This window comes from Manis pentadactyla, chromosome 12, assembly GCF_030020395.1.
Source record: "Manis pentadactyla isolate mManPen7 chromosome 12, mManPen7.hap1, whole genome shotgun sequence".
NCBI lineage: Eukaryota > Metazoa > Chordata > Mammalia > Pholidota > Manidae > Manis > Manis pentadactyla.
In genome coordinates this window covers 47,890,065-47,902,542 of record NC_080030.1, presented here as the reverse complement: position 1 = coordinate 47,902,542, position 12,478 = coordinate 47,890,065, and the positions used below count along the sequence as shown (strand labels likewise).

Below are 12,478 nucleotides of genomic sequence, written 5' to 3'. Positions count from 1 at the left end.
TGGGAAGGCTTCTTCGAGACTGTAGTTAGCCAGGTGAAGGACTAGAGGGAACACACATGACATAAGGTCATAGGTAAGAGAGAGTATAATGCTTTTGAGGGAATGAAAATAGTTCAGTAGGACTCTTAGCACAGATGAAGCCAGAAAGTTCTAAAGGGACCGTATCAGAATGACCTTGTGTATCATGTGAAGAAGCTTGCATTTTACTCAGAGAACAAAGGGAGCCACTGCAGTATTTTATCAAGGGAATGACAGTTTGCTGATTATAAAATGGATTGGTAGAGGACAAGACTGAGAACAAGGTGTCTGTGCTTGTCACTTGCTGGTAACTTGATTAGGAAGTGGCTGTGGAAGTGGAGTCTAAGGGGGGAAATTTGAGAATTAAACAGTTGAATCAGTAAAATGGGGTGACTGATGGGATGGTGGAGTAAGGAAGAGGAATGAGTGAAAAATCAGCCCCAAGTCTTTGGCTTGAGGGCCTGGGTAGGCAGTGGGACCCTTGTCAGAGACTAGATTCTAGGGGGTGAGATGAGTCTGTGGGAGAAGGTACCAAGGCCATTTGAAATATTTGAGAAAGTTTGCCAACTTATACGTTTCTAGTGTAAATTAAAACCTAGGATGGGTAAAGCTTGGACTTAGAGTCTTTTGACTCTGGAAGTCCACAGCCCTCACAAACGCCCTGCTGCCTCCCACTCAAGTTGGCTGGATAGAGAGTAGGTGCGGACTTCGTGAAGCCTCCTTCACGGATCTCTCTCTTTCACCTTCTTTCACATTTAATTTAAGCTGTGCTCCTTAGATTTATTTGAACTTTACATCCTGTTATAATGATAATGCTCTTTACTAAGTTTAAGGCTTATACTTTCAAAGTCTTTATGTCTTTGGAGCAGCCTGCCTAGCCACATTTTCTCTTCATTATTGCAGCATTAAAAAAAATCAGAATTTGGGTTTGTTATCTAGTTATTGCACAGTTTTGTGCAGAATAATGAGGATTGTCTTAATATCTGCTCAGGGTGTTTTGTCATGTTCAATAAAATCTTGCTTCCCTGTGGACACTCCACAGAAAGTAACCCAGTTTTCAAAAATGATTTTCATGGAAGAAGGAAATTTAAATAGTGTTTAGGAGTTAGTGTTGTCAGGGACCATTTAACTGTTTTGTAGAAATAGAACTATCTATTTTTATTCTATAAAATAAAAATTTTATTAATGTCATTAAAATCTCTGTGATGTGTTATAAATGTCTCCCAGCACCACTACTCTGAACAAAAAAGGCAGAAGGAAATTCTTTAGGATCCTAATCCAAAAAAGCTTTCCTTTTTATGCTTATTTGATGTGTTCCAAATGTGAGCAGCACTAGAGTTTGACTTCATCTCATTTCTGCAAGAGTTACTCTCCGGTAGAAGTGGAACTCTCCATTGTCCTTTGCCTCAAGGCCTAAAATGAGCTTTGCAGACACTTCCGTACAGTGCTATGTTCAGATAAATGGATACTCTGGATTAGTCGTTGCACAGAGGATGTTAATCTGCTAGGGCTGCCATAACAAGATACCCCTGATGGGGTGGTTTAGTGCTCCCGCAGAGAGGGAGAATGAGAGAGTGCTATATATATGCTGTAGGGCCCCACCCTTATGACCTCATTTAATCTTAATCACCTCCCTAAAGGCTCATCTCCAAATATAGTCATGTTGGGCATTAGAGCTTTAACATGAAATTTGAAGGACACAGTTCAGTCCACAACACAGAGACAGTGGAGGGAGAGGACATTTTGAAGTGTCTTGGCCCTTTGGATTTTGTTCTAGGTGGTAATTAAGTGTTCTGGAAGTAAAAGATCATTTTTCTTTCCTAAAAGAATAGAGTAATTAATCATATTTTACAATTCATGGTATTGAGATGTTAAGTATTTAAAGTTGGTGGGTTAATGTGCCTGCATCTAATCAATCTTGATTTTCCAAGCTGGAGAAGGCTGTCTCTTCAGCTAAAAAGCTGTCTAGTGTGTGCATGTATGTGTGCATGCCCGTGTTAGAGAGAGGGGGCAGGATGGTGTGTGCAGATTGCTCTCGGTATGATGCATGCTTCTCTAAGAGGAAGCGTTAACTGTACCCCACTAAGGCACTAGTCTTACAGAGGAGTGCGTTGCAGATTCTCTTGTGGGGGGCTTTCAGTTTAATGAGATCTCAATTTCCTTTTTAGAAAAATGGCTTCTTTATCATCCTGGAAAGTTAGAAAACATATTTTGTTTCTCATCTAGTTATTTTGACAGGATTGTGGAAGAATGGAGACAGTTCCACTGTGACCTTAACGACCTCACACAGTGGGTAATGGAAGCTGAAGAGTTGCTGGCTGACACCTTTGCTGCAGATGGTGGCCTGGACTTAGAGAAAGCCCGGATACATCAGCAGGTGAGGGCTGACGGTAGGCTGGGGGATCTGCTAAAAAGGCATGTTTATTTAGTATGTGGCATTTAAGACATTTCAAAAGTAGGGGCTAAATATATTAATTTCTCTGGAGTATGTAGACAGTTTGTAATTTTTGTTATAGTTCTACTTTCTAGTTTCAAAGGTTTAAGACAAATTAGTTATTTACAGTTTTTAATTAAGATTTTAAAGATATTTCAATGAAAACATACTAGTGGCTAATGTGAAAAGCAATTTTAGTTTTAAAATTTTATATTCCGAATAACACTTGTAAAATTTTATACCCAAGACTGTATCAAGAACAAAGATACCTGCATACCTCACCTCTGTTTTCTGTACTTAAACACTTAGGCATCTTATTTCTGTTTGTGTCAATGACAGTTATCATAAAAGTAAATTATTCTTGAGTTGTATCAAGGCAGCTGCTCATGTAAGTCTAATTTGATTTTGAGGAAATGTAACACAATAAGTCAGTTTCACTGGTAATAAATAGCAGGTCTTTAAAAATAATGCTCAAAAGCAAGCAAAATTTCAATTTACCATTGTTAAAAATATTTTCTCTTTTATTGTTTAAAATACATTTTGTGTAGATGGCTCATGAGGAGTTAGAGAATGCTTTTTTTTCTCGTAAACATGTTAATGTGTTTTTCTAATTTCTACAGTTATAACAAGTGCTTAAATTTGACTTTAAAATATCCTTTTCTAATTTGTTGCCAAAAGTTTGTAGACCAGTGAAGCAATGTCTCAATAAAGCACATTGAGGTTTACATATATATACACAGTGGGCCATAATGGTATATAGGATGGTATATAGGGGTGTATGTTTTGTTGTGTTTGTTTTTCAGGAGACGCTTTTAAGCACATGTTGGGAAGAAGATAATAAAAATCCACTTTAGTGAAACATGACTGATGCATATGTAACAGCTTCCATGTAAAAAGCTGTTATGCATTCCGTGTAACTAGGCTGTCCTTTTTCACTGTTATTTGCCTGATACATTCATAACAGTGGGTTAGGTTTGAAAATAGATTTCATTTAGGATGTTCATTGATACATAATTAAAGTGTCTTAAAATGCCTTTTTCACGAACATGAAACATGCTTCCAGGACTTTGTTTCTCTAACACTTAAATTGATGCTGCAGCACTGAGTAGATCCGTTGGGTCAGAACCATTTGACTGAGTCGTGGAGTTAATCTTGAGTTGTACTGTTACAGGAACTCGAGGAGGGCATCAGCAGTCACCAGCTCAGTTTTGCAGCCCTAAACAGAACTGGGGATGGGATCGTACAAAAACTCCCTTCCGCTGATGGAAACTTCTTGAAAGACAAGCTGGCAGGTTTAAACCAACGCTGGAGTGCGGTTGTTGCAGAAGTGAAGGATCGGCAGCCAAGGTGATTTAGCTGTGACACCTTGAGGGCACAGGGATAAAGATATTCTGGGCAGAGCCTTTTAAGATACAGTCAGATGAGTTCAAAGGTCTTTTATCATCTGATAATTCAGTAGGAGTTTACTGACCTTGGAGGCCTTTCCTGTCCATGTGCTGTGTTTTAGAACTTTGTCTCTTATGGTATTTTTAGGTAATCTCACTTTTAAAGTCTCATTTTAACACTCAGATAGCATACATGGAAGCAATACCTTTATTCCTCTTATTTCTCTTTATTATGATATGGTGTCTATGTGGCAGAAACTTGAATTAGGAGAAAGAATACATGGCTTCCAGTCTGGAGATCTGGGTGTAGGGTCAGGCTTCTCTTTTGCTCATTACCTGACTGGGCCTTGGGGTCATAGCACTAATTCCTCTGTCTCAGGGGTTCTTAGTGTCAAAGGACTTGCTTTATCTATATATGCCAGTGCTTTGTCTAATATAATATACAATGTATAATATAATAAATATAATGTATTAGTGTTTGTTTTTACATAAGATTATATTACACTACCCCATATTTTATTAGGGTGATGTCTGGTTGCAAACATATTTTTTCTTGGGAGGTAATGATAGTTTGGAGTAAAAGTTCCAGATATTTTTTCTTGCTAATTTAACTCTATAGATGATGTATTATTTTAGTGATAAACCATTGTTTTGTTAAAGGTCAGTCTGATCTCTTATCAAGTTCAGTATTATAACATAAAATGTTGAACTATGAATATTTGACCTATGGCTGCTTTTTATAAAATAACATTTGTTATTTTGTGTGTTTTGGTAAGAGACAAATAATAGTTTGTGTGCTTTGGTTGAGAGATTGCCATGTGGCAGAGACAGTATTTGGCACCCTGCACACTTTTATTTAATTGTCATGACTACCCTCTGAACGAATTGTTAAGCCCATTGTATAACTTTGGAAACTAAGGCTCAGAGAGGAGAGGTTACTTAGCTTGTCCAGGGTTTCACAGAAAGTTAGAGATGATGCAAAGCTTACACAGTCAAATACTGTTCCTGTACAAACTTGGGGAGACCACAGAGCTATCTGGCCAAGTTTCCTTCTCTGTATATGAGAACTCTGATATGTTCTCAGAGGAGTGTCATGAGGATTAAATGAGAGTATTTGTAAAAATGTATATGCCCTGATTACTCATAGTAAACACTCAGACTATCTAGTTCTTATAATATTAACCTGAAAATTATTCTCTAAGCATGTTATTGATGAATTTTGCCAGTAATGGATGATTGATTTGACCAATATTTATTGAGTCTTGTGTCTAGCTCTGGGGATACAAATATGACTAAAGAACTCAGACTAAGATGAAGAAAATGTTTAAAGAAAATGTGATTCAAGCACACATCATTAAGAAGATACAGTGTTCTCAAACAGGCAGGGGTGATGGACTATGGAATTTAAGCACCACAAGGGAGGGATCCTGAAGCTGAATTTTGGTGTATTTATAGCAATTTCCCATAAATCCTTCCTAGGGAGGGCCTTTTAGGGAAAAGAAGTAGAAGAGGCAAATGTAGAAGGCATGAAATGTTATGGCCAGGTGAGAGACCTGCAAAGGTTAGATGGCAGAGAGCTCAGGGGTTGGGGCAGGATTGGAAGCAGAGGTCACTTAGGATTTTATGTGCTATGTGAATGAATTTGCATGGAGAGTCCTTCTAGCTCGAAAATGATCTATCTCTCAGGTCTTCTTAGGGAAAAAGATGTATCTGTTGGCATGGTATTAGCAATACCTGCAGAATTTCCTCTAAAGATTTTCGAGTGGATTTCTGTGAAATGTGGTAATTACTACTCTTGGAGCTCACAAGATGAAGCTAATAAATATTTTGCTCACTTTTTGAAAGAAGAAAGAGTAATGAATCTCTTCCCTAGCATCTGTATTTTAACTAAAACAATATTTGTTTTCATAAATTCATGTGTAACTTCAGTTGATAACATCTTAAACTGGGTCCACCTTGCAATTTTGAAAGCTTCTGTATGTACTATTATCAGAGTCATTGAAAAATAGCACACAGTTCAATTTGTTTTTGTATTGAGTGTGTATAGTTAAATATTTGCATAGTGTAGCAACTTATGGTGTTATTCCTTAATGAGCAATTGTTTTCTACTATTTGAATATGAATTTATAAGTTGTTTTACTCTTAGTGATAGCATTTAAAATGTAGATTATATTTAGCTAGTTTGCAGATGAATATTTTGTGTGACTCAAACATGTCTTTCAAAGTACTTGATAATGTTCGTCTCCACAGATATATTTTCAAAATACTGAATTAGTCATGATTATGAAGCATTGAAAATTTTAATTCCCACTTTTTTTTGAAATGCAAGGTCTGTAATAGTATCTTAGGTGTTTACGAAGTTGTTAGTTTATTCTTCTAATACAGAGGGTAGATTGTATACCTATTTTAGTATTGGTAACCTTAAAAATTCTATTATTGCCTTATTATTTATTTACTATAATCTTATATCAGTGTTCTCTCCTAATGGATACTTAAAAGTAAAAACTTGTGATTTTGTAGTGATTTTCATTCATATTTTAAACATTAAGATATGCTCCTTCAAATATCACTCTCTCTTAAACATATAAGTATTTATTCAGCATTTTATTGTATATATATATTACATCAATATGTTAGGTATTCTGTGATTAAAAAGAAACAGGCATAGCCATAAAAAATGTAAATTCTTATTAGGGATGATACAATGTAATTCATTAAAAAATTGCATTCTATTTTTAAACCAGCAGCTAATTGATATCACCACCAAGCTCTAAATAGTTTTCAAACCCTTTCTTAAAAATACATAAGTTTGTTTGTCATATGAGTGCTAGTCATATTCGCATCTGCTGACAGATGGTTTATATACTTAGTGTTATTTTTATAACATTTGAAAGATCTGATTAAGGCAGTTCCTTTTTTATATTCACTTGAGTATTTGCTTACATCCTTTAAGGCTTTTGCTTTGTTTTTTTCTAGATCTCTTTTTATAACTTGGTGCTACATTCAAATATAATATTTTAATGAACTAACCAAATTTCCATCTTTTCTTGTCTTTCCTAATACTTGTACAAATTTCCCATTCTTAGTATCTTGACTTGTTCTTATTCTTTCTTTCCTATGAATATATCAGTAATACTTGCCACATAATGTGAATGAAATATCATATAATGATGCCTATCTATCTCTGTGGAGAACCCGAAGAGAATTATATGCTTTTTCTTATTATTTAGATGAAGACATTTCTTACATTTTTTCCCCAAACTTCCATTATGTTGCCTAGTATCTAGCTTAACAAAAAGTCCTCTCTGTTAAGTTTCTATATAATTTTTCATGATGAACGAAGATAACACTCTTTAGTTTCGATGGTTTTTAATTTAATGAAGAAAGGATTCTTGTTCTTACAGTATCAGATAATCTTTGTATTGCAGAGGTATACATTGCTAACACTCATTTAAGAATACATATTAAGATGATCATTAAGAATTACTTTGTATGGTGTATTTAGTCAGGATATCCTGCTTAATCGGATATTTCTTCTCAATATTTTTCCGTAATATATTCTTCTAGGCTAAAAGGAGAGAGTACACAGGTGACGGAATATAGGAAAGGACTAGATGAGATTATCCTTTGGTTAACAAAGGCCGAGAATGCTGTGCAGAAGAGATCAGCTACTGAGCTGGCAGAAAACCTGCAGGAACTTACAGTAAGTGGTTTGCCTCTAAATTTGCCAATGCTTTTTGCTGCATATACATGTACACGAAATGTGATATTGCATGACTGAAGAACAGGGGAAGCATCTCTGACTTGGTGGTAAATGTGGTGAACTTTAAAGAGGAATATCTTTTTTTCCTTTTTTAAAGAGCAGTTAAGACTTTGTTCTTGCAGAGGTAAGGCTTCACTCAGATAAAAGTGATACATCATGTTGTCTCCAAATCAGACCAAAGGTTTTCAGGATATCTTAAAACAAGCTTCATCATTTTAGAAGATGTAGTGTTTAGAATACTGTGAAGTGTAATGTTTTTTACTTTTAGATTTAGAAGATAATTAATGAACACTGTAAAATTGTTTCATAAGAAAATTAAATTACTTGAAAATAACTCACTGTACCTTATGATGGGCTTAGCATTGTGGGTGTGATCAAATTTTTTTCTTGTTGATCTGCTACCAACAATAATTGTTTGTAGCTGTATATATACAACATATATGAAAATACATAGAGATATGTAGATATGTAAATTATGCAAATATCCATACATTTTTATATCAGTACATTTTATATTTTTTGTGTTAAGAATTGAAACACTTGTTGCAGAACAATAAGCATAATGTGCTCATATTTTTATTAAAAAATTGTGTATGGGTGTGGATAGATACACGTGCATGCATGCATGCATTGATGTATGTTTCAAAGATAGCTATTAATTTGATAAGCAATTTCATCTAAAGGAGTATGCTTGAGGCATTTTGGTAAAGAAAATTTTAATCATGATTAAAAGTAGGTGCAATTAATAAGTTTCAAAATGTGATCAATTCTTTTTTTATCTAAAAATTTCAATAGCATTCTTGGAACATCCCTTTTGTAAACAATTTGGGGGGTAGTCAGAAAGAGTGTGACGGTATATCAAGGTGTAGGTAGAGATAAGGTAGAGATGGATGCATAGAATACTCTTATTTATTTTTTACTTCTCATTAGAATAGACATAATTTTCCTTATCTAAGAATGGGATGCTAAATATTGATATAAATATATAAAATCTGTAAATATAATATAATATGACCCTGTTAAGAGATGGTGGGATGGGGAGTATGTGGGCCATATGTGCTCACAAACACTGAAGGTGGTGTTTATTCCCACATCAGTTATAATTAACATAAGTTTAGGCTTCTTACATACTTATCTTCCATTTAAGAAATTAAAAGTCCACATTTATAAGGATATTTCCCAAGATATTTTTCATATAGTTCTTGAACTTTCAGCAGTGTGACCACCTTCTAAGCATACCTCTCTTCTGACGCCTTTAGGACTTAACCCAGGAGATGGATGCACAAGCCGAAAAGCTCAAGTGGCTGAATAGAACTGAACTGGAAATGCTTTCAGATAAAAGTCTGAGTTTACATGAAAGGGAAAAAAATTCAGAAAGCTTAAGAATGGTAAACTTGACATGGAGTAAGGTGTGTATTAAGAATCACTGTGATACTGTTCTTATAGTTATTGATTTTGTTGTCAAAGAAATGGAATCCTGCAACTGTTTTCAGTACACCCAAATATGGTCACATTTTGCTAATGCAGTACTTATAATTCTTTTTTTCATCTGTTATGGGCAGAAGCATATATTCTCAAAGCACACTTTTGGTTTTACATGGAATTTTTTGGCTTAAGGGATTTATACATTACATACTATATTAAATAATGAATGTATAATAGAATTAGGCAATAAAATGCCAATATTATACTTAGAAAATGAGGACATTAAAATAGTTCCCTGAGGTTGCCCATGACCTTTCACATATGTAGGTTTATTTTTAATGATTTTATTCATTCAACATATATTTACTAGGTTCCAGGTAGAATATAATGGTATGTGACTATAAATAAGACTAAGATAAGGTCCTTCCTTTCATACCACTACTTTGTTTTTGCAAATAAAACAGTTAAAGGCAGGTGAAGTCATATATTTCTATTTATTTTAGCCTGATGCTTACCATTTCAGACTTTGAGGTCTGTCTGGGACATGGAATAGATAAGTCTCTGCCCTTGGCTTTAGTATACCCCATACCAGTCATTTTCTCCCTTCTTCTTGAAACAATAGCCATCATCCTCTGTCTAATGACACAGGTGCTTTATTGATCTAGCCTCTCTGGTGAGGATTTCTGCCTGATGAGTCACTGTTACTGCTGACTCACACGTACGTACTCTGGCCTGGACCTCTCTCCATATTCTAGACTTGCATGTACAACTTTCTGCTTGGCACGTCCACCTGGATGTCTAACAGGATCTCAAACTTACATACAGAATTGAGCTCCTGATTCCACCTCTTCTCTGCACCTCACTGGACTTCTCCACCTTAGTTACTGATAATTACAGCCTTATTATTGTTTAGGCCAAAAACCTTGGAGTCAATCTTACAGTATGTGGAGTGTAGCTCAGTTAAACAACAAACACTGGGGTCACCATTATCAGCTTCTTCAAAATACCCCTTTGATGGATGGTTTGCTGGAAGCTGGGTAGCTAGATAAAGCAGAGCAGAGCAGATTTTATAACTGTAGATGCTGGGTGGCAAATGGGTATTCCCTTTACAATTCTTTCCATTTCTCTTGGGTTTGCATTTTTCATAAATTTGACTGCTTCTCACTGTTTCCATTGCCCCTAGCATACCTTAAGCCACCATCGTGTCTTGTCTTCACTCTTTCAATGGCTTCCTTCCTGGTCTCCCTGCTGTCTCTTTTGCTCTTTGTCAATCTGTGTTCAACAAAGCAGGTAGAGTATTTGTTCAAGCAGAATTCAGATCAAGCAACTCCTTTGAGCAAAGCCCACTGCTGGTTTTCCATCTCCCTCAGAGTAAAGGCTGACCCCCTTACTGTCACATGGTGGGCCCCTCATGCACTGGTGTCCTATTTTCTCTCTGACTTATCTGCTCTTCTCCCTCCTTGCTCTCCTCTCCAGACGTGTTGGCCCTGTTTCAGACAGGCTGGACTCTGCTTGTACGTATTCAGTCAAAGCACTCAAAATTTTTTTTAACACACAGGATGCCAGTAGGCCACAGTGGTCAGGCTGCAAGCACTGTGTTGACAAAGCCAGAACTTCCTTTATTGCAGGACTTCATGTATATTTTACTTAGTAATTATGAATGTCTAATACCAAACAGAGCTTAATGTGCAGAGAATTTCAAGAGACACACATTGGGAAATGCTAATCTGGGATATGTTGTTCATTCACGTATTCATTCACTCACTTAATAGCTCTTGACTGGACTCTCTCACTTTGGGCAAGGCTCCATTTTAAGAACTAGGGATATAGCAGGAGTGTAACACTGCCTCAAAACAAAAGAGTTTATCGCGGGTAAGACAAGTAGACAAGCGATTATAGCCCAGAGGTATGCAGGACAGCATAATGGTAGGGTAGCTGCCTGGCTTTGGGGGTAACCATGGGAGAGTTTATGGAGGAAAACCAGCCCAAGCTAATGTATAGAGAATGCATAAGTGTTAGTCAGATGAAGAATGGGGAGAGGGCATCGCAGGAGGAAGCAGCACCTAGTGAAAAGGTCTAGAGGAGACAGAGCGTGAGCACAGGGCGTTTGGGTCTGGGATGAAGTGGAAGGATGGAGATGCTTGCAGAGACCAGATCTTGGAGGCCTCACTGTGCATCACAAGGAATTTGAGCTCCATCTTAAGAACAGTTCACTATTTTCAGGCAATGAGCAGCTATTGATGGGTTTTAAACAGGAGAAAGTTACATGTTTGTAAGATGGCTATTGCTGTCCTGTAGAGATGGATGGACTGATCCTAGGGATGGATAACCTTAGGATGTCAGGATATCAAGTAACGCCTCTGGACAAAGCCCAGTTACTATCCAGATCAGGGTAATTGATCTGGAAAGATCAATTAGAACCATCAGACAATGTGAAGGGGAGTGTCAGGCAGAAACATGGTCAGTCAATTCAGGTTTGGACATGTCTGAATATCCAATTGACAGAGAGTTGGCTGGAAGATATGTTTTGGGGAGTCTTCAGCCTCCTAAAGCTCTAAATGATAAAGGAAAATATAGAACTTAGGTTGAAAAGCCAGAGACAGGGTAAGAAGACGCAGAAACCTACCCTGGGGAATGTTGATATTTGATGGATGGGCGAGAAGAGTGAAACATACTTAGGGGAACAGTCAGAGAGGCAGGTGTTAAGTCAGGATGCAGGACGTTACAGAATCCAGGGAGGAGGAGGGGCAGCATTAAGTGTTGCAGAGGGCTTGGGGCGGCTATGGCCTGAATAGTGGCTCAGTGGTAATGGCAGTGGCATAGGGGCTTAAGCAAGATGGCCGTGGATAGTGAAGGTGGAGACGGATGTTTCAGTGCCGAAGTGGAAGAATATTGGAACTATCGTTTGGAATAACACCTCCTCTTTCAAAAATACAACCTTTATTTATGTAGTATTCTTTTCTTTTTGTTTGGCCTGTTGCTGTAGATGTGCAGAGAAGTGCCCAGTGCATTGAGGGAACGCATGCAGGGACCCTGTTCTGTTTCTCAGACAAGAATTGCTGGTAAGATACAATTTCTTAACACGTTTTTGTATAAACATAGCAAAATTTTATGATTATGAGCATCATCATACACTCATCAGAAAAACGTATTTAAAAGTGTGATGCCATTGTGACTTGCTATTCTACTTTCAGTTATTTGAAAATACTTTTTAAAACACAAGACATGTGTCACTGCCCAGTGGGTGCAAGGCATTCCTTCTCATGTAAGATAAGACTTGAGTGGGACCTGGGCCTCCACAGAGCCAGCTAGAGAGACCCAATAGGAAAACTGGGAAATAGTTTTCTGGGCACATGCAGTTTTTTAGGAGCTCAGCTATTAACCCGCTGTGTTCACATGTTTTGGGGATGTGTAATTAGATGCTGATCATGATCAAAAACAAAAGGTCTAGAT

At 36.9% G+C, this 12,478-nt stretch overlaps 1 protein-coding gene across 12 annotated transcripts in view; it reads left to right on the top strand.

The window, feature by feature from the left end:
- The window catches only part of UTRN (utrophin), a 483,718-nt gene that overhangs the window by 216,888 nt on the left and 254,352 nt on the right, over positions 1 to 12,478 (top strand). For 11 of the 12 annotated variants that reach the window (XM_036906868.2, XM_036906866.2, XM_057489131.1 and 8 more), the window contains 5 exons: positions 2,245 to 2,395; positions 3,624 to 3,799; positions 7,405 to 7,540; positions 8,860 to 9,009; positions 12,012 to 12,087. In XM_036906868.2, coding sequence (XP_036762763.2) covers positions 2,245 to 2,395; positions 3,624 to 3,799; positions 7,405 to 7,540; positions 8,860 to 9,009; positions 12,012 to 12,087 — 689 coding nt within the window. The remainder of the gene's footprint in view (positions 1 to 2,244; positions 2,396 to 3,623; positions 3,800 to 7,404; positions 7,541 to 8,859; positions 9,010 to 12,011; positions 12,088 to 12,478) is intronic. The other variant, XM_057489130.1, reaches the window with a different exon arrangement.